The 23579-nt window shown below is 36.1% G+C and overlaps 1 protein-coding gene across 1 annotated transcript in view; it reads left to right on the forward strand.

Moving 5' to 3' along the window:
* LOC306876667 (von Willebrand factor A domain-containing protein 8-like) overlaps positions 1–23579 on the forward strand; it is a 114064-nt gene that overhangs the window by 63563 nt on the left and 26922 nt on the right. The window contains exons 27-37 of the mRNA XM_079428008.1: positions 1109–1217; positions 1300–1438; positions 1547–1734; positions 4910–5032; positions 5853–5917; positions 6772–6897; positions 7052–7161; positions 11109–11263; positions 11878–12070; positions 12165–12246; positions 13495–13699. Coding sequence (XP_079284134.1) covers positions 1109–1217; positions 1300–1438; positions 1547–1734; positions 4910–5032; positions 5853–5917; positions 6772–6897; positions 7052–7161; positions 11109–11263; positions 11878–12070; positions 12165–12246; positions 13495–13699 — 1495 coding nt within the window. The remainder of the gene's footprint in view (positions 1–1108; positions 1218–1299; positions 1439–1546; positions 1735–4909; positions 5033–5852; positions 5918–6771; positions 6898–7051; positions 7162–11108; positions 11264–11877; positions 12071–12164; positions 12247–13494; positions 13700–23579) is intronic.

The following is a 23579-nucleotide window of genomic DNA, read 5'->3' on the forward strand; positions in this document are numbered from 1 at the left end:
GTTTAAATGTTTATGTTTACCAAGGCTGCAATTATTTGATTAAAAATGCAGTAAAAACAGTAATATTATTACAACTTTAAACAACTGTTTTCTATTTTAATTTATTTCAATGTTCAATACATTCCTGTTATGCTAAGCTGAATTTTCAGTATCATTACTCCAGTCTTCAGTGTCACATGATCCCTCAGAAATCACAATATTAGGCTGATTTCCTGCTCAAGAAACATTATTATTAATACAATATTATTATCAATGTTGAAACAGCTGTGCTGTTTAATATTTTTGTGGAATCTATGATACATTTTTCAGGATTCTTTGAACTTTCAAAAGAACATTTACATATACTTTGTAACAATTCCATGCATCCTTGAATAAAAATATTTGGTAACAATTTAGAATAGGGAACACTTATTCACTATTAACTATGACATTTCCCTCAATAAATTCCTAATTTGCTGCTTATTAATAGTTAGGTGTTAAGTTTAGGTATTGGGTAGGATTAGGGGTGTAGAATAAGACATTAATATGTGCTTAATTACTTTAATTACTAATAAATGGCTAATATTCTAGTAATATGCATGCTAATTAAGAGACCCTAAAATAAAGTGTTACCAAATATTTTTCTAAAGAGAAAAAGTCCTTTTGACCCCAAAGTTTTCATTGATACATTACATTAAAAGTGTTTGAATGCTATATTGCATTAATATTTTATCTTGAGGGGAGTGATATGTCATCCCATCTGCTTCAATTGCAGAGTAGTGTGGTAATGCTTTCTCTGGGAATAGTAACTGAGCAATAACCAGATGTGAAGCTACAAACTTCCTGAATATCAATGAACTCCAGCCCCACTACAGAGACAGCAGAATGAAGCAGTGACCACCATTTACAATCACATCATTTTCCAATTTGTCCAAGTTTTCATGAAGGTGTTGTGCATGTAAACCGAGATTTTGAAATAGCAAAAAATCTAGGTGTGCTGGTCAACGTTTGGCCTAACCCAATAAAACAACACAGTTTAAGGTGTTTTCATGATCAACATGTTGTCATAATCATTGTAAGATTTAAATGTCATGTCTTAAAAGGCAATCACCAGATTCCCTTTACCCAGGTTGCAATTGCCAGACTGTAAGATGGCGGGTTACTGGACCATCAGTCAGAGTGGAAGTACTCGACGAAAGCTGCTGTGTCCAACAGAGTCCCATCGGATAGACATCAAGGTATCATAACCCATTCTATTTCCAATATTTCAAAATTGTTATTAGCATATTACACTAATTTGATGTCTGTGGTTCTCCTCAGGGCCCTGTGTTTCTGCGGGTTCAGAGTTATCCTTCTGAGAGGCACGAGTCCAGATCTATGAGCTTCACTGAGGAACAGGCTCACTGGCAAATCCCCATGAACGAGGTCAACATCGTCTGCGATGTCACCACTGCTAATGGTATCTGCTATCACATTCTCATGTAGCCAGATCTAAAATCTAATGAATGTGGAATTATAAAGTCTTGTGGCTTTTATTTTGAAAGTGAGTCATTGTTTTTCTTCATAGATTCCATTTATGTGGCCACATGTAACCCTGTATCGCTGTATGCTATGAAAGAGAAAGGAGACTCCGTCCAGTGCATTGAGCTCTATGACATCTTCCCCCGGACCATCAGTGGAGTCTGGCAGCCTTTTGTCACTGTGGCGGCACTGGGCAACCCGCTGCAGGACCAGGTGGTGCTCCATGAAGAACAGGTGTGTGTGTGTGTGTGTGTGTGTGAACCCGCTCTTCTACATGGGCACTTCACATGAAAGCCTTGCCGTCCACTTGGCTGCCATTATGATCCATTTACAGGTTTCATTCCTGCCCTGAGGTTTATCTGAGACATGCTGTTATTATCTAAGCAAGGAAACAGAAGATCAAGCATCTTTTCCACCAAACCTGTATGGGGAAAACAATGTCTAATAATAGCAGATGGAAATAGTAAATGTGTTTGAGCTAATAGATTCACCATAGTAGATGAGATGTGATGTTTGTGCAATAATACCATTTGTTTTGTTTTTTTTAAATAACATGTTATACAACTTCTTGAGGTATACTGGAGCCTACACGTCATCCACTGTACTTTACTGGATGTTACTGTCATGTTTATACACTAGAAAATGCTGGGTTAAAAACAACCCAACTTGATTTATTTGACAACCCAGCGCTGGGTAAATATTGGACAGAACACTTGTTGGGTTATTTTGACCCAGCTGGTTGGGTTACGCAATATGCAGGGCTGTTTTATTTAAGTAAACTGTTGTTTAAAAATTATTGTATTGCTGCCTTAAAATGGGCTGGAAATTAAAAATCACTCATAGAATTGAGGCAACAGCAATAATCAAACAAATACAAGACAAATTGAATTTATTTGGGTGAATACAGAATACTTTAGAATATTACAAACATTAACAAGCATTTTAGAAATAAATGTAACATTTAAAAGTAGCATTTTAATTTGTGTATTCAACCGTTTTACCGGAATAGTGCTAATTCGCGTGCCGGTGTGTCGACGAAATCTTAGCCGGTGAAGGGTTGCTCTTCGCCGGGGAAACTGCGAACTTCAGACCGCAGCCTCACATTTCACTCGTAGTTGAGAGATGCCGTGACTGACTCCAAAACCTGCCCATAAACAAACAGTACTGAGATTAGACAACATATTTTAACATCAAATTAAATTAAACTCATTATTATAACGAATAAAATCCATTTATGTTATGCCAGGCAAAAGGTGTTTCATCGTGCGAAACGACCGCTATAATATAATATAATTATATTATAATAATATAATTTACCGCAAAGTAAAGACTTTATAAATGAAATAAAATGCATATAAACCTTTATTTCGCTGAAGTGCACTAAATCGGCGGCGCTGAGAACTGCTATCTCCTGTAAAGGACTCAAAAAGCCCATTCATTCATGCTCTGATTGTAACTCAGCGGCTGGGTTTTTTGTCAGATACAAGCTCAACCCAGTGATTGGGTAGGGGGGGGGGGGGGGGGAACTGAATTAAAAATGACCCAGCAATTTAGGTACAGGAAAACTACCCAGCACCTGGGTAAAAAATATTAAAAATGACCCAATAAAATGCCCCCAACAGGCTGAACCCAGCATTTGGGTAAAAAAAAAAACTGCATTTTTTTTTTTAGAGTGTAGACTTTGTTTATCCTTAGTTAAAATTTAAATGGTAACCTTTGTAAGATTTAAAAGTTGATTTTAAGTACACATAATATCCAAATCATAGTTTACCAAAAGCACGCTTAAATGGACAGTTCACCCAAAAATTAAATAATTTACTCACCCTCATGTTTTTCCACAAGACCTTTCATCCTAACACAATTGATATTATTCATGGAATCTGACAGATTTATGTCCCACCTTAAATCTGCACAACCAATACTTTGACAAAAAGTTCATAAAGACAATGTAAAAGTAATTGGCACACATACATAGAGCTCATCATATATGATAAACGGAAGCTCAAATGTTCTTGCTTGATGCGCGAGAACCAGTGAGGTTTGTTCTCATGCCACACAAGCATATTTGAGCTTCTGTTTATCATATTTGATGTGCTTTATGTATGCATGTTGATCAGTTTTTATATGTAAATAAAAGACTAAATTTAATCTGTCATATAAAGTGATTGTGTCTCTTCAGAAGACTTGGTTCAAATTGCTCTATCCATATGGATTACTTTTACAATGTCTTTTTGTAGTGTCAAAGTTAGAGTTGCACGGACTTTCAATGGAGGGACTGAAATCACTCAAGTTTCATTAAAATGTTTTTGGGGGAACGCTCCCGTACATTTAGTTTTACACAGCTATTTTTGTCTCTGAGCATCAGAATTAGAAAAGCTGCTTTTGATGCTGTATCTTTAAAGGGATAATTCCTCCAAAAATGAAAATTCCTTTATCATTAACTCACCCCAAAGTTGTTCCAAATCTGTGTGAATTTCTTTCTTCTGCTGAATGCAGAAAACAAAATTAACCCAAAGAGTTGACGGTAGCCATAGTAAGAAAACTATGGACGTCAGTGGCTACCATCAACTGTTTGGTGACCATCATTCTTCAAAATATCTTCTTTTGTGCTCAACAGAAGAAAGAAACTCATACAGGTTTGTATCAACATGTGCATGAGTAAAAGATGACAGAATTGTCATTTTTGGGTGAGCTATACATACTTTCACTTACATAAACATGTACCAACCCAAAAACCAGAAAGAAATCTAATAGGAATTTACATTCATACAACTGGTGTGTATTTAGAGTCGAGTCTGGAAGAAACCTTAAAACACCTGTTAGCAGTGGAAAACAGGGTGTGGAGAACATGATTACCTCTAAAAAAAAAAAAAATACAGATGTCCAGACATCACAGGGGGCCATCCAGGGGTCATTGCTCTCCCAGTGGAGAAAAAACAAAGGCTGAATGGAACAGTGCGGCCCTGACCATAACGGCCCGTCTCAGCCAAACCCACCATCTGTCCAAAAGTGATGCAAGGCTTCTATTAATAACACAGACAGTATGTGTAAGCCAGGGCGTAAGGAAGCCATTATCCTGAAGATTTAATGGTGAGGGGGAATTTAAGACCTGCACCTCTTCACCAACCTTTCCTGTGAAGAGTAACGGGAGGCTGGCATAATACTTGCATAAAGTATTCATATCTTATGTAAAAAGAACATCTAGATATCTTAAAGGCACAGCTGTAAAAAGGTCAGGGTCAGATAGAGGCTGGAAAATGGTTGTGTAAAACTAAATTATGACTGTTCTTGGCACCTAAAACCTAGACATTAACCTAACATTATAAGTGTACCTCAGGGAATTGAATCAAATGATATGACCTTTTTTTCAGAACTGAACAGCATGAACATTCCTGTCTCATTTTTGTAGGGAAACACAGTGCTACATCTGGACCTGGTGACCGGTGCTGTGAGGAGACTGGTCCTGTCTCAGGACAATCAGGAGGAACCACCTCGCAAGACCGCAAACTGGTGGAGCAACAAAGAGAGTCAGGTGGAAATCTACATCTAGATCCGTCGTTCTTAACCAGGGGGCCGCAGCAAACTAATATAATATTATTTGTATTCACACCCTTATCAACTGTGTTGTGCCTTCAAATATTATTGTGGACAGACAAAAAGCTTGAGAACCACTGCTCTAGAAAAACACAGATTCTGCAGTGTTCCCAACCATCTCCCTATAACCAGGTGTGATGCAATTTAGTTTAAAGATCTGAGAATAATTATCCATTGTCACTTTCAATATGGCAGTTTTTTTTTTTTTTAGATAATACTTAAATAAAACACATTCACGGTTCTCTGATGTTGGTTAATGGTCACATGATAGTAAACAAAATAATCTTTTTGAATAAGGATTTAGTTTCAAGTTGAAGTTATTTTACATTTAGTTTGCATTATTATAATTTAATAAATTTTTAGATTTTCATCAACTCACTCATAAACCCTGAGGTTTTCACAACCCTAGTTTGGGAAACACTGCATTATGGGTTACTATTAAAATCACACAGAATGATATTCAAACTCATATTAAACACTTTTAAGATTATACAAAGCATATAATCAGTTCTTAGTTTATTCGTGTCACTGGACAGATTTTGTTCCCAGCTGCGATGTTGCAGAAATAAAAACCATTCCAAAACTAGAATGTAGCTCTGTAGCTCGTCGTGTATCACTATTGTGGCTGGTTAGGACAAAAACTCTGACTAACATGTAAATTATACCATTTATTGTGTCTTTGCATCTGGTTAGGACACCATGTAAAATTGTACAGTCACACCTAATCATCTTCAACTTAATATTTTTGTTGTCATTAGCCAGCACACAAAATGTGCAAGGAGTTTGCCCACAAGAACTGGCTTCTCTTCTACAAAGAAAACGGGTAGGTTACTCTCTCTCAGTTTTATGCATGATATGTCAATCTTACACACTGTTCTGAAACCTAGTGAGCTGCCTTGTCCAAATTGTAAGACAATATACATATTTCTCATCAATTCCAGAATGCACTTCAACAAAAAACCTGCATAAAATGTCTGACAAAGTGTAAAAAATAAAAAGCACTGAGAAAAATTCAAGATAGTTGTTTAATCTAATAAATAATACACAATTTTGCCCAATATTTGTATGCTATGAATGTTGAGGCCTTAGAAACAGGCTAACAAGTCCACCATATGTTCTATCCTTGTGATAAGTGTCAGTTGCATGATTATATGCATGAAGTTATCTTGTGTTTCACAGACATATTTTGCTATTTTAATCATCTGAATTTTAAAATCATTTCAGACATATTCATTTAGAAAACTAGTCCCATCCGAATAGATCTCATGTACTGCTCTCCAAATCGTTCATTTACGAGGGTTAGTCACAAAAATGAAAATTCTGTCATTATTACCAGTGTGAATTACTTTTACAGTGTCTTTATGTACTTTTTGAAGCTTGTAAATTTTGGTTGTGTGGATGATCAATGGATGGAAAAAAATATTAAAGAATATTAAAAATACATTAATTTGTTCTCAAAAATGAAAGTCTTATGATTTCAGAACAACATGAAGTTAAGCAAATAATGCCATAATTTTCATTTTTGGATGAGCTATTCCTTTAAGTTAGGATGTCGTCTTAGAAAGCAGATGTCTTTGTAGGCTGTAGACTGCCAACAGCTCATTAGGTTTCGGATCGGAGCTCTGGTGTCCTGTTCAGGCATGGCCTACTGATTTGTACTCTGCTCTACTTGGACAGGAGTCAGCTGGATGTTGTTGATGTGCTAGAAGGTCAGGTTCACACCATCTCCCTCCCCATCAATCTCAAAGCTGTGTTCCTGGTGGCTGAAGACCGCTGGCTTCTTGTTGAGAGCAAGACTGACAGGTGCCAATGAAATCAGACGAATTCCTTCATGTTTTAGTTTATTGCACACATTGCTCAGATTGGAAAAGGGTGTTTTCCTTTTTAGAGGTTATATACGCGTATTTGTTTCAACCGATGGTGTGGCTTTAACAAAATGTGCTACCATCATGTGCAGGAAGTTCCTGTTGACAAAGCCCATGCACATGGGCGCAGAGGACAGGGGAGTGTGCCAGCTGCATGCCATCAGTGAAGATGCTGTTAACACTGGCTTTGGCACCAGCTCAGGTGAGCAACTCTTATCACATTGGCCAGAACAACCAATCAGATGTGACTCTGCAATGTTGCCGACCAATCAGGGCCACTGAGAGCCCTTCACACTTGTCAGTCACCATCTGTCTTGCTTTGGCAAATGTGTCTTTTTCACATCTGCTTTGACTGACATGAAGCCTGGGGGATTTTTGCACGTGAATAAACCTGTTGTCATCTTTGATGGCTTTCATAGTAAATATGGAATATGGTCTGAGATGCTGCCTGGTGTTCAAAAATGTATTGTGCTTGCACAATTAATCTGTTTGCTCATATTTTCAATCATTTGACTCTACATTCTCACTCCTAGTGGGTATGTATGTTTTCACTTATAATTTAGTCAAATCAAGTCATATTTATTTATACATCTCTTTATACAATAGAGATTTTCAAAACAGTGTCACAGTAATAAACAGGAAAAATAACTACTTCTAATATGAGACAAATTCAAATTCTGCTGCATAGCAGGCTCTAAAAGACAATAGTGTCTTTATTCACCTCAAGTCAGTTTAATGTAGATTCAGTTTGCTTCAATCCATTATGAAACTATTCACAGAATGCATTTTGCTTTGCAGTGGAATGGAAAAAATGCAAGGCCTCGATACGCTTTTTTTTTAAAAAGTTGAACTTATTTTAACTTGAACACCACTTGTTTAGAACGCAATGGTCAAACATGTCCGTCTAGTATTTTGAAAAGTAGAAGTATGGAAAAACGCATTCCTTGTGAATGGCCCTTGGATATAAAATTCAGTTTAGTTTACATATTTTTTTGTTCTTATCCGATATTGTCAGTGCAGTCAAATCAACAATACAGAATATTAAGTGTCTTTTAAACCCCTGTCCCCAACTAAGCAAGCCAGTGGTGACACAAGCAAGAAACCCAAACTCTATCAGGTGGCAGAAATGGAGAAAAAAATCTTTGAAACAATCAGACGAGAGGCTAGTTCTCCTCTGGGCTAAATGAACAAATGCTGTTTGTTATTGCTCATAGTTAGGCTGAGGGTTTTCTCCAAACGTTTTTAGGATACGTCAGAGTGAAGTACCTCTGCCTCAGAGCGTGACTGTCCACGGAAGTAGCAATTACACTACGTCCGTCGGCTGACAGACAGGTCACGGTTATAAGCCGCTGCCACCTGTCGTCATGTCATTCTCAGCATGTCTCTTCTCTTCTGCCTGCTGCTGCCAGGAGGAAAATGTGGTGAGATTCCTCACTCTGTTGCTATCACAGAACCAGGGTTGCGTAACCATAGATTCCTCTCTCTTACTACTACACCGAAGCATCTGACAGGTTGACAGTACCTAACAAAGACAGGGGCCGCTGGGATGAGAGGAAGATGCGTTGACGGTCTCCATTATGGCAGCCCTACTATGGGGCTCCTGGGCTTCTCTGCAGGCTGTGAGAAAACCAAAGATGATTCATTACATTACCATTCAAATGGTTAGGGTCAATATGTTTTTTCAAGTATACATTAAATTAATCAAAATTGACAGTAAAGACATTTATGATACTAAATATTATTTTTACTTTCTATTTAGCAAAAAATCCTGAAAGAACGGTTTCCATAAAAATATTAATCAGCACAACTTTTTTCAGTATTGATAATAATAATCATGTTACTTGAGCAGTAAATCAGCATATTAGAATGATTTCTGAAGGATCACGTGATCACGTGAAATTTCTGAAATTACGTTAATTAGTTACTTTTTATGGAAAGAAATATAAAATTACTTTAAAATTACTTCTTTTTTTATATAAAAAGTTCTATTTTTGGCAAATGCAAAAGCCCTTTCACACCAAAAGCCTCAGGCTGAAGGAAAAGTAAATTCACGTCTGTACAGTAGAATGCAAAGTTCAACAGAAGAAAGTTCAACACTCTTCAGCAATAAAAAAAAAAAAAATGAAAAGTAATTTTTGCTTATTAGTATGATTGAATTTGATAATCGAAGCTCAGCAACAAAGACACTGGTTAATAAAATGGGATTAAATACATAAAGGATATTTGTTATATTTACCATTTAATTATTGCATGTTTGTGTCACATTCTGAGTTGTATTTCACAGTTTTATTCATTTTGAGGAATACTGAATCTGTTTTTTTTTTTGTGAGCAGTGTTGGGCAAAGTTACTTTTAAAAGTAATGCATTACAATATTGCGTTACTCCCTTAAAAAGTAACTAATTATGTTACTTAGCTACTTTTTATGGAAAGTAATGCATTGCGTTACTTTTGCGTTACTTTTTAAATATGAGCAGGGCTTGATTGTTTTTAATACAATACGTTCTAATTACAGCAAATGTAAAAGTACTTTCACACCAAAAAGTGTCATGAATAAACCTCAGGCTGAAGGAAAAGTAAATGCATGTCTGTAAAGTAGAACGCAGGAGAAGAAGGTTCAACTCTCTTCAGCAATAAAACACAATGAAGCACAATTGTTAGTTTATCTAAAGTAATTTTTGCTTATTAGTATGGTTGAACTGTATCATCAAAGGTCAGCAGCAAAGACATTGGTTTATAAAATGGAATTAGATATATTTGTGTTGTTTAACATATTTAAGTATTGTAGGTTTGTGTCATATTCTGAGCTTGCATTTCACTGTTTTAATTCATTTTGATGAATACTAAATCTGTTTTTTGCGAGTGGGATGAATTAATGCACATTCACATTTAATCTAGAACTACAGTAACAGCGTGTTTACACAGAGCACTGTCAGTCAATAAATGGGAAAAAAATAACTGGCGTTTCTTTTTTGAAAAAGTAACTGAGATATTTTCTTGTAAATTAAAAAGTAATGCGTTACTTTACTAGTTACTTGAAAAAAGTAATATTATTACGTAACTCGCGTTACTTGTAATGCGTTACCCCCAACACTGATTGTGAGTGAGATGAATTAATGCATGTTCACATTTATTCTACGTAGAACTAAAGTAACATCTTGCTCCAGATTTCTCTCAACACGGGGACAGGAGAGGTTTCAATCAATAAATGGGAAACCAAAGTAACTGGCGTTACTTATTTGAAAAAGTAACTGAGATATTTTCTTGTAAATTGAAAAGTATAGCGTTACTTTACTAGTTACTTGAAAAAAGTAATCTCTTTAACCTTACCTCCAACATTGGTTATATATAGTGTTATATTTTAAAGCTTATACGTGACATACTTAAACATGAATGTGTGTTCTTATTTTTGTATTGTTTTTCGTATGATGTGAGCTAGAAGCACAATTTTTGATCTAAAGAGATAGTTAATCATTATTAGTGTTTCTTGGCTAATATGAAAACAGACTTAATACCTCATTTAGAGGATAACTGAAGCTCTCAGGGCCTGATGGACGATGCCAGTGAGTCCTGCATGCCTCATTTGATAAAAGTAATGCCAGTTTGTTTTTGAAAGCCTAAAATAGCAGGTGAAGTTAATTGCTGCCTCTGTTTATAAAGTCCATGAAATGCTATTTATGGAAGATAAACATCTTCACAGCTCTATCTTCTGATGATGTGCCCCTTGTCATTTCTCCTTCAGCACTTGTTCCTGGAGCATGAAGAGCAGAAATGCGCTTAATAACTCATAGTATCAGTTATTGAGATGAATGTCGCTGTCATAAAGATAGACTAATGCCTGTACTTAGTGGGCATCGTACATCTAAAGTGTCAGACGCTTCAGCGTTTGCTCTGAAAAATGAGCATGTTTTTGATGACATCAAAAGTTCCCATCAGCAGGATTGGGGTCTTTATCAAACCGAGTGTGACAGAATGTCACCAGAAGGTCTGAATAATGACCAATTAAACTGGGGTATTAAGATGTCAGATGTAGAGTCATGGCAGACATTTTCTGAAAACCTTTTATGGCTTTAGTTGTGAGGGACACATTATCATCTCTACAGGGGGTCATTTGAGAGTGAAGTGATGGTCTGACTGTCTTTGTTCTTCAGGGATGGAAGCCACGGCTCCTCAGGAGGTATCAAATGAGCAGCTGCCCAATGAGAACCTCAGCACTGCCCTGGGCCAGAAGATCGTCTCTCCTAACCGCATCCTCTGTGACACTAACACCTATGCTAATATTATCGTGGGCTTCCCAGATCTCATGGTAGGTATGCTGTGGTAAAAAATAGTTTAATTCTATAGATCAGTGATCTGATGCTTTTTCTTCTGTCCAAATCTATTTATTTTTGAAGTGCATATTCATTTTGAAATATTAATTTAGATTTTCTTTAAACCAAGGCCTTAAAATGTCTTAAGGTCTTAAATGTTTTATATGATTATTTAAATGATGTAATGGTATTAACAATTTACATTATTATGTTGTAAGTAGCCTAATGTGATGAATATTTTTGCATAAATTATTTCATAGAATATGAATAAGTCTCTTTTAATAGTTTAAATGGAAACCTTACTAAGGTTGTAAAATTAATACACACACATACACACACGTATTCAAGGTGTAAGGAAGATATATATATATAAAAAAAAATTTTTTATTATTATTAGTGGTAACACCAAATTACATTTTTAGAGTCATTATAATAAAACTTTTCTTAAAAATGTTTAAATTATTATTTGAAATCATTTTAAAACCATAAGAATCCAACACAACGAGTATATTTTTTCGAAAAAATATGGCACGTGTTTTAAACTGTGGATTTTTTTTAAATTATGGATACTGTTGACCCCTATAACATGTGTTGTATTGTATTTCCACAGTCCCCTAACGAAGTGTACAGCTTTACGAGATCTTCGCCCATAACAGAGGGTCGGGGTCCTGATATGTTTTTTGGGTCAAGTAAGCGAACCGGGCCAGCAAAGAGGGTCAACTGTGTCTGTCTGTTAAGTGCTAATCAAGTGGTCCGAGCTCTGCCCCCTTCACAAGTCCCACTGACTGAGATCTACCCCAAAGGTAAAACACTGACACATTCATATGTACACATCATATACAAATGTATTAGTAATTATAATGGTGCTTTATGATGATGGTATTGATTTACAAACAGATGTCACACCTCCCATGACTGCTGCTTACCTGGAAGTGACAGACCTGAACTCTAAAAAGCTCAAATATATTCCAGTGCCGAGGTACAGAGTCAGACTCTTTCATTAAACTATAGCTCCCTCTTCTGTTCAGATCAATGTCAGTCAAAGCCTTTTGCTAGATATCCTAAATGTAAATATAAAATGATGTAATGATATTAATATAATTTGTAAGTAGCCTAATGTGATTTATATTTTTGCGTAAATTATGACAGTGATGTTTATAGGATACTCAGGAATATTCTTTTCATATAATAGAAGGTGTTCTTTTACCAGTAAATAAACAATAATGAGGCAGAACTAGTTTGCAAGATGGGGAATTGTGTAATGCAAGTTGCATTCTGTTTAAAGGAATAGTTCACCCAAAAATTAAAATCTGATAAAAATGTACTCGCCATCAGGCCATCCAAGATATAGATGAGTTTGTTTCTTCATCAGATCTGATTTTAAGAAATTAAGCATTACATCACTTGCTCACCAGTGGATCCTCTGCAGTGAATGGGTGCCGTCAGTCCAAACAGCTGATAAAATCAGTAATCCACAGCACTCCGGTCCATCAATTAACAGCAACAAAATAGTCCTCTACCCATAATATTGCTTTCTCAAGTGAAAAGTCGTCTCGTCTGAATCAGGAGAGAAATATGCACAGATCAAGCATACAAGTGAAAACAGTTCCAAACAAATATGTTGATGGTTTTTAAAATGAGAGGACAACAGGGGATATGGAGGAAGCATTTTATATGGATTATGGACTCATATTTTGGTGGAAAGCAACTGTTTAAATCTTTAATTATGGATTTGGTTCTTACAAACATGCAGCGTTTTGCTTTAGAATACATTAATTGATGGACTGGAGTGGTGTGGACTACTTGTGGATTATTGTGATGTTTTTATCAGCTGTTTGGACTCTCATTCTGACGGCACCCATTCACTGCAGATGATCCATTGGTGAGCAAGTGATGTAATGCTAAATTTCTCCCATTTTTTTTCTGATAAAAAAACATAGTCATCTACATCTTAGATGGCCTGATGGTGAGTACATTTCAGCAAATTTTCATTTTTGGTTGAACTATTCCTTCAAATTTTGACCTGATTAAACTTTGTGCTCTGGCTTCTGACACTTCTGTATTTTTGTACTTTGGCCTCTGACACTTCACCTTCTAGCACTAATATGTTAATCTGACCCTGATGATTTTGTTTAATTTTATTTTTGTTGTTTCAAAAAAATGACTTTAAAAGGTCTTACATTTAGCTTAATGTTTTGATCAGTGTCTGTCATGCTGATGTGTTCAGGAGCAGCTCAATGTCTCCATACACCGTGTGGATCTCAAAGGTCTCAGACACAGATGTAGTGATGGCTCCTCTGGGCTCTGGTGGAGTGGTGACTGTGGACATGGGAGGTTACGTCAGATTATGGGAAACAGGCCTTGACAACCTGCAACGCTCTCTGCTGGAGTGGAGGAACATGATCGGAGCAGAGGATGGCAGGCCAGTCCAGGTAGGACTTTCAGGCTGAATTTCACAAAACAAATTAAGAGCATGTTTGGGTCAAATTTCACCCTAAAAATAATTAAGTTTTTTAGGAGCATTAAGACGTTTGTTGCATTGTGACTTCTTTTTTATAACAAATAATATGTCCAGATTATTTTTATTTGAGAATCCTTTTGGAAGTAAGTTCAACCTGTTTTGTTTTGTGCTTTTTTTGTTAGTTTTTTTTGGTGGTAGTGGGGGGGGGGGGGGGGGGGGGGTTGTTATGTTTTTTTTTTTAGATTTTTTTTTTTTTTCTTTCTTTGCTTTCCAATTCCTTTTGGTGCCTTCTTTGCTGCAGGAATTACACATTTGTTGGTCCTGAAGCACATAACTCTCATAGGCAGTTCAAAACTTACAGTTCCATTTCTTACCACATGGTGGCAGACTTATATAACAAATGTGACCCTGAACCACTAAACCAGTCATAAGGGTCCATTTTTCGAAATCAAGATTTATATACATCAGCCGAATAAATAATCTTTCCATTGATGTACGGTTTATTATGATAGGACAATATGTGGCCAACATACAACTGTTTGAAAATCTGAGGGTGCAATAAAATCTAAATATTGAGAAAATCATCTTTAAAGTTTTAGAATAAAAAAATAATAAATATAATTTTGACCCATACAATGTATTTTTGGCTATTACTACAAATATACCCCAGCGACTTAAGACTGGTTTTCTAGTCCAGGGTCACAAATGTGTTATTATTTTATTTATTCATATTGGTAAGGTTGTAAAATCGCTAAATAAGAAAGTTTATATTTATTATTTAGTGAAATAATATTAAAAAGATATTCGTTTTGTATTCAAAAAGTATCCATTTTATGTTTTTTCATGTGACTACATCTCTGTGCACTCAGTTTTTGTTTGGTGAGATATTTCTTGGCAGGTTCTGCTTCTCAATTGAGTATTGTAAGACTTTAGAATCAGTTGTCTGCAGTTTTACTGACAATGACCATACACACACTTGAGATAAAAATGCATAAGACAAAGATTTCTATTTGTTTTATACTGAAGTCCGTTCTCGCCACACTTGTCGTTAGGTTATTTTGTCATTCAGAAGCTTGTTTGGACATACATGCTGCTAATACTGAGTATTTTCAGTGGGAGGCTCCTTCATGGCAGTGCTCCACTTCTGCGCTGTGTGAATCACAGATAATCTTTATAGTGGAGTAAATACTCCAACATCCAGTCAGAGGATATAAGAGAGAACTGACCGAATGTATAGTGGATTTCAATGGGTGGAAAAATCATTTATATGAGGCAAAATATCTTAATATTACGAATGGATGAAACATAAATATCGGTTTGAGACTGGTTGTTTATTGGTTGCCCTACATGACACATCTGTTGTAACTGAGGGTTACTAAAAATGACCAGACATTAATACATCTGTGGTTGCTAGTGTTTCTTCCATCAAAAATAGCACCAAACAGTTAATCTGTTGGCATCCATACTTGTTGTTCACAGCCATGAGACTCTAATATTGCTTCAGAAGTGCCTCCTGTATTGTATATTCACAGAAAAGCCGATTTAAATGCAGTTGTGTCGCTCTCAACACTTTGTGGGATGTATATGCCTGAATATCTAAATCATAATATTGAATGGTTTGGTATGTGTTTGTCACACACTTCCTGTTCTTTCATACATGTACACAAAGAGCCTGTTAACCGTCAGGTCATTCTGCACCTCTCTTTAAGCACACTTACACCAGCCTCCTTATTTTTACATCAAATATTTGCCCAAATGGTTGCATTCTTGACCTTTCAGTGCAGCTCTGTGAATAGCATAAGCTTGTTCAGTTGAGTATCGCTCATGTGAGAGTGTTCACTGGTTTGCCACACTGAAAGAGGGTGGAGTATAGTTGACAAACAACAAGAAAAACAGGGTTCATTACTAATATTATAAGATGAAGGTTTAACAAGACCGTGTTATCATGCTGATGGTCTGGGGATTTCCTTAACGGCCACTGCGTCTTGGATCCGCCCTCCAGTCCACCCCAGTCTCCACATCACACACAAACAAACACAATTTCTCCATCACTCTGCTTCTACAGATGCAGTCGACTCAGGAGATCCCACACACTTGTGTGTGTGTGTGTGTGGGGGGGGGGGGGGGGGGTCTGGTTATTATAGTTAGCCATTCATTTCTGCGGGGAAAATTAAGTGAAATTTCTGGTAAATTCAGCCACTTTAATAATGAACTAATAATGAAATAAAGTTTTTTTTTTTTTTTTACCTTTACTGTCATTTTGGGTAAAAAATCTCAAAGACTGTGACTAAATATGAGTATGTCTGCATGTTTTGTTTTGTTTTTTACAGATGAATTTAATGTGCAAGTAAAAAATAAGTTAGATATCATCAATAAGTGAGATAAATGTCATTGGCCTTGCTGAACTACAATACAGCTGAACTGCAGTGTGGTAGTTCTCTAGTGTTATTGTTTGAACATAACATTTGTTTTAACAAATTCACCATATTTTAGCTGGAACAGTTTATTGATGATTGATGAAATATATATTGATAAAGCTATCAAACTCTATTTAGTAAGTACACTCTGCATTGTGCTCAGTATTGTCACATCCAGCACACTCCCTCTTTGAACTGTTACCGTCTGGTCGACGCTACAGAGCTCTGAGCACCAGAACGACCAGACACAGGCACAGTTTCTTCCCTCAGGCAATCCATCTCATGAACACTCAACAATAAACGTGGAACACACAACTATAATACATTATCCATTCACCACACTCACTTATTTTATTTTTATTTTCTCATTTCTAATTTGCACATACTTGACCTGTACATACATAGTCGCCTATATTATATATTGTGTTATTGTGTCCTGTCCTGTTGCTGTCTTTCTGTTGCACTTTGGAGCTTCTGTCACTACAACAAATTCCTTGTATGTGTAAACATACTTGGCCAATAAAGCTCATTCTGATTCTGATTCTGATCTATTGTATTGAAAAAAAGCTGTCTAAAAATCTATTACACCAAAGTTGCTTAATAATTACCTGAAATAAAGTCTGATAAATTAAATTTGCCACTGATATACACACTGATATACATAAAAAACTATATATTTTAACATATTTAACATAATTATGCTTATAATTATGCTAAATTATATTACATTAAATTATTATATGTATACGTGTGTGTGTGTGTGTGTGTGTGTGTGTATATAAACATATACTGTATAGGCTATATATATACGGTGCCTTGCGAAAGTATTCAAACCCCTTCTTTATTTTTCACGTTTTATGTTGCAGCCTTATGTTAAACTGCTTTAAATGACTTTTTCCCGCATCAATCTACACTCCATATACCATTATGACAAAGCAAATAACAGGTTTTTAACATCTTTGCAAATTTATTTAAGATAAAAAACTTAAATGATTCCGTTGCTTAAGTATTCATGCCCTTATCTGGGACAGTTTAAATTTAGCTCAGGAGCATTCATTTTGCTTGTAAATGTTACCACACTTTGAGTGAAGGTAACCTGTGGCAAATTCAATTGAATGGGAATGATTTGGAAAGGCACACACGTCTTAATAAAAGGTCTAACAGCTGATAATGCGTATTAGAGCAAAGACCAAGCCTTGAGGGTAAAAAAAAATAAAAATTCTGCTGCTGAAGGTTCACAGAAGCCTGTAGCCTCAATTATCCATAATGGAGGACGTTTGGAACAACCAGGATTCTTCCTAGAGCTGGCCTCCTGGTCAAACTGAGCAATTAATTGAGAAGGGCTTTGGTTAGAGTGGTGACCAAGAACCTGATGGTCACTCTAGTTGAGCTCCATGATCATATGTGGAGATAGGAGAAATCTACAGAAGGACAAACATCACTGCAACACTCCACCGATATGGGCTTTATGGAGGTGTGGCCAAACGCAATCCTCTCCTCAGTGAAGACACATGAAAACACACTTGGAATTTGCAAAAAAGCACCTAAAGGACCCTCAGACTGTGAGAAACAAGATCCACTGGTCCAATGAACCTCAATTCCAAGCATCATGTTTGAAGGAAACCAGCTCTGCTCATCTGCAAAGTACCATCCCAAAAGTAAAGTGTGCTGGTAGTGTTTTTCAGCAGCAGGGACTGAGGGACTCATAAGAATAGAAGAAAAGCTCAATGCACCAAAATATTGAGACCTTAATAAAAACCCAGTCCAGAGCTTTCAGATCCTCAGACTAGACAAGAGGTTTACCTTTCAGCAGGACAATGACCCTAAGTACACAGCAAGAGTGGCTTATAGACAACTCTGTGAATGTCCTTGAGTGGCCCAGCCTGAGTCTGGGCTTGAACCCAATCAGATATTTCTGGAGAAACCTGAGAATGTGCGTCTTCCCCCATCCAACCTGACAGAGCTTGAGAGGTGAAGAGGTGAGGAGAAGAATGGCAGATAATTGCCAAATGTTGATGAACAAAGCTTGTCGCATCATACCCAAAAATACTTGAGACTGCAAAGGTGCTTCAACTAAGTACTGAGTTAAGGGATTGAATACTTATGCAAAGTACTTATTTTTTTTTTTTTTTTTTTTATTTACAAAGTTGTGACAGTACTGTTTTTGCTTTGCCATTATGGTGTATGGAGTGTAGATTGATGTGGGGAATAAAGTGATTTAAAGCAGTTTAACACAAGGCTGTAACATAACCAAACGTGAAAAAATGAAGGGATATGAATACTTTCGCAAAGCACTGTATGTATATATTTATATTAAATAATTTGTAAGTAAAAGGTTCTTTATAATGAAAAAAGGTTCGTCAGATTATTAAAATGTTCCTTACACTATGAAAAAAATGGTTATTTTGAGAACTCTGCACTAAAAGTTTCTTCCGTGAACCCACAATGTTCTTCAACTGCATTGTTTAAAAAAAAAAAAAAATCTTGTTGGAAGCTATATTTTGAAGATTGTGGTGACTCCAAGGTTTTTATTTCGGTTCAGGTTTGGCCGATTCTAAGTGCTAAAGATGTTCTTTCATGTATTTGGCCTGGTCTTCAAATGTAAGATCTTCTCTGTTAAAACTGTTACTGTAGAGAGTGATGGAAACATTCCTGTCCCAGACTCCAGCTGGCAGTATTCCTCATCCAGGATCTGTGCCATCTCCTAATTTTCTCAGTCTGTCGACCGTCTCGTTCCCCTTTTTCATTTTACTTCCCTCCCTTTGGTCCTTTATCTCTCCCTCCATCACAGCACTCATATTTTCTGCTCTCTCACACCATTTCATTCGGCCTCAGTCGGAGGCCTTTTGTGCAGCATTCTTGTTCCCAGAGGAGATGAGCACTCTGTGAGTTAGCTAGTGTTGTCTTTCCTCCTCCCTCTGTGCATTAATCAGCTCATGCATTACCCACAACTTCCCAATTCTCTTTACATGAGTTACGAGAAGCCCTTTGACCGTGAATCAGTTTCTCCTGCTGATGTGGCGGCCGTCACACGTCCAAACATAATCAAAGGGCTGAAGCTGGCAACTGCATGGCTTTCAGTTATATTACATTGCGACGTCCTGTGAACCATCCCATTCCTCTCAGCTTGTTAATTAAAAGCACATTGTAAACATCACAGGATACATCGCTCATTACATGAATTTAACCTCATCAGTACAAATTGTCTGTAGAGCACAGCAGCGAACACCCAGTTTTTCAGCTGCAACAAAAGTATTTGTCCCATCATTTTCTTCATAGGCCTCTTAAAAATCTTTGGTAAAGATTCTGTGCAATAACACATCAAATCAGGCAACTCCAAGATTAACAAACCCTGACTTTGAAATTTTTTTAATTTTTTTTATTAACTTACAGTACTTATTCCATAAAGGATGATGTAATTGGATCATAACAGGGAAATATATTAAAATATTGCCTGTAAGTCATGTAAAAATATCTAGTTTATAGCTAAATATGCCAAGTAGGCCTATATTAAATTTAAATATATATTTGTACTTTTTTAAATTAAATAAACTGACATGTACAGAGAATCATACCATTTAAAAATTTTACATATTATCGTTAAAAAAATACATTTCTCTATGGATTAAAAAAATTGGGTTACAGACAAACTCTAATGCCATTCACAAGTTTCAAAAGTCAGTATTATTAATTAATGTATTTATTTATTCATTCATTCATTCCAGGGATGCATTAAATTGATGTAACAGTAAAGACTTTTACATAGCTACAAAATATTTCTGTTTCAAATATATGTTCTTCTTTTGAACTTTCTATTCATCAAAAACTGAAAAATTATTTATCATGGTTTCAACAACAATATTAAGCAGCATAACTGTTTTCAACATTAATATGAAATGTTATGAACGACATGAAGGATGATATAAGTAATGATGCTAAAAATCCAGCTTTGCATCACAGAAATAAATGGTATATAAGTATATTCAAATAAAAATTTTATCTTAAAATGTACAGTAATAATATCTCACAATATTACTGTTTTAACTTTTTTTTTTTTTGCATAAGAGATTTATTTCAAAAACATTACAAAACTCTTACTAACCCCAGACTTTGGAAGGGTGATGTAATTGTTCCACAGCAGGTTTTCTGACAGATGTTAGTTTGCTGTGATTGTATGAAGGTGAATCTGTGACCATCTGTTCACACCTGGTCTACAAAAATCATGTCGCTACAAATAAACTGAACCACTGAACAGACACTCAGTGTAAACAGCGTAATGAAAGAGTCTATTATGACTTCATACCGAGCTGTCAATCATCTTATATGATTGATATCTGAGAACGACCTGGATTAGAGTGAAGATATTTGGAATTTTGTTTTTGTACCTGTACAGTGTGTATGTACCATATATCTATAGGCAGTGTGGTCCTGTGGACTAGATTAGATGATAGGACATGTGCACCAGGATGCATTGGGGCTCAGTACAGTCATGCAGGGAATGTCTGCCCCTGACGTCAACACCGCTCACTGATCCTGCTCCATACATGTCCGTCTGTCTGTATGTATTTATAAAGTGATCTGTGTAGCATCAGTGATGCAGGATAAAGACATGATGTGTGTCAGACGGGAAATGAGTGGACGCTTTGACTCACCCTTTACACACACATCACAAACCGCGTACTCACAAAGAGAGAGACGGTTCAACTAGAAATATCCATGATCTAATTCTGTCTGAAATCTGAGACAGTGTTACACATTATTAGAGACTTACATTTTCATTTATTTAATTAAATGGGTGCAATTTAGAATTAAAAGGAATGTGTTAATGCAGAATTTGTTAAAGGGAGAGTTCACCCCAAAATAAAAAATTCTGTCATTATTTACTCTCCCTCAAGTTGTTCCAAACACGTATGACTTACTTTCTTCTGTTGAACAACAAAGAAGATATTTTGGAGAATAAATATAAGATATTCATAGTTTTCGGAAATGCTAGATGTAAACTTAGAATTGTAAGGGAAAATCAGAATTGTGACTCTAAATTCTTTTTCACTTGTATTACAATTCTGATTTCATATCTCAGAGTTTTGAGTGTATTTCTCACAATTCAGATTTTTTTTTTTATGCCAGAATTGTGGGATAAAAAGTCAGAATTGAGAAAAGTTGAAAACAAAAAAAATGTTTTTTTATTATCTTGTGGCAGAAACAAGCTTCTAAGAAATTAAAATTAATAAAAATGGAGTCTGTACATTATGTGATTCAGGCTTAATTAAATGCAAAAGATTAATACTTGATGTTAAATGTCTAGAAAAAACCACCTAACCAGACTGTTTGAAGAATATCAATACAGTGCTATACAAGCACAGTAATTAGCACAGAAGTCTTAAAGGGACAGTGGCAAAAAAAACAGCTTGTTTAATTGTAATGGTCAGAGAGAAAATTGAAGAAAAAAATAAAATGATTGTGTAAATAAATTATTAATATTTTTGGTGCACTCTTCATTAATATTGTAAGTAAAATAAAATTAAATGCTACAAAAGTATAAAACGTATGCATTCAGAGCTGTCTGTAGATTGGCGTGTTAAGATTAGATGTGGATCTCCATGTAAGGTGTGTGTGATATGCATGTGTGTTTGCATGAGGTATGATATACAATGTAAGAGGAGCTGGTCATGTGTCATTTCTGTAACACAGACCGTGTCATTGCCTCAGTCTGACCAGGCCCGATTTGACCAGTTTTATGTAGTCTGAGGAATTTCAGTAACTCAGTAAAATGAAGGAAGCCATGGCACAGCATTCTTTACAATCACTGCTTGAATGTACAGCAGGATTTTACTGCTTCTTTTGACACTCTCTAACACTTAAAGAACCACCTCCTCTCCTGATCTTAGGTCCTGTCTTAAATTTGAATTTAGGTTGTATGGCATGATTTCAAGGCAAGAGAGAACTTGTCAGAGGGTTTTGTTTTGCAAAATATGAAGCCGAGTTTAGAGGTTTATGATTGCAGAGCAATGTCACAACTTTAACTCAACTAATGTGTGTTCACGTGTGTGTGTGCGTGCGTGTGTGCGTGTATGTGTGTGTATTGACTATATTAAAGCCACTTAAATTTTAAGACTAAAAATTAAAAATACAAAAAAATAAAATAAATAATTAAAAAAGTAATTAGCATGAGCTGCGTAAACTTTTTAATTTTTGTTTAGTTTAAGTTGAAGAACTAAAATTACTGAAACTAAAACTGAAAAAAAAAAAAACTAAATAGGTATATTAGATAGATATATATAATTACGTATGCCATTGTCTGTTGATGTAACATTGTTTTTAGTGATTGCATTCACTATTTTTGTGGAAAAATTCTGTAAAAGAGATGAAAAACCTTCTTTGAATAATGCAGAGTTTGCTTGATTTGCCATTAAATTCTGCGATCACTCCACAAAATCCTATCCATTTTTGTTGAATGTAGAGCTAAATTACAGTGATTGTAAAACTGTCCAATCTAACAGTGTTGCTCTATTTGCCCCCGAAACAGTTGCATTATATTTTTGATCTACTGTACAGCAGTTCTCCTGATAGTCGTTGTCATATATCTGCAGCGTGTGTAAAGCAGGATTGTGAAACCCGTGAGATCAAGTGAAAACTTGGCGCTGATGTAATGAAGGGGTTTGTGGGCTTGCTGGGCCTCCTGTGGTCAGTGGATAGTACAGCGTGTCTGACTGCATTGTCCTGCTCTCTGTGTGGGTCTCCTGCTAAACGCAGTGGCCTCTCAGCAACCAGGCTGGGACATTTCATTTCAGAAACAACCTCAAAACACGGGCATTCTTCACATTCCAGCCTGGGCTCCTGCTCTGCCCACTGGGCCGCTAGAAAGGGCAGTGTGGCGCTGCTCCAAGACAGGGACCAGTACCTCTGTCTGGATGCAAATACACCAACAGACTGACTTTCTGATATGTGTTCAAAACTAAAGACAGCTGCCTCACTGTACAGACAGTGAATTACTAGTCAGCGTTTTATATGCTTTTATAATCACATTAGCTGCTAGCCGTAATTGTTCTACATTAAGTGAAATTGGATAAAAAGCTTAAATTAGAGGCTTGCCCTAGTTAGCAATAATGACCCATTTGCTTTGATGTGATGTGTGTCATTGTTGTTCCATAATTTAAGTCTCCTGTACATACAGTGACCACAAAAAGCAGAAAAAATGATGAAGAAAAAGTGACATTAGTTTTCAGATGCCGCTTGGTTTGGTATTTAATAATGCAATGAAATTTGTAAACAGTTTTGGCCTCTGTACACTTGTCACTTCATGCATTTTCTCAGATCAGATAACCAGATCAGATAATCTCCATTCACACTTAGCCACACAAATGTATATGGAAGCGGATTGATCTCATTAATAATTCACGCAAAAGACACAATGCACACATGCTTATCCCAGTT

The sequence above is a fragment of the Barbus barbus genome (genome assembly GCF_936440315.1).
Source record: "Barbus barbus genome assembly, chromosome: 11".
Taxonomy (NCBI): Eukaryota; Metazoa; Chordata; class Actinopteri; order Cypriniformes; family Cyprinidae; genus Barbus; species Barbus barbus.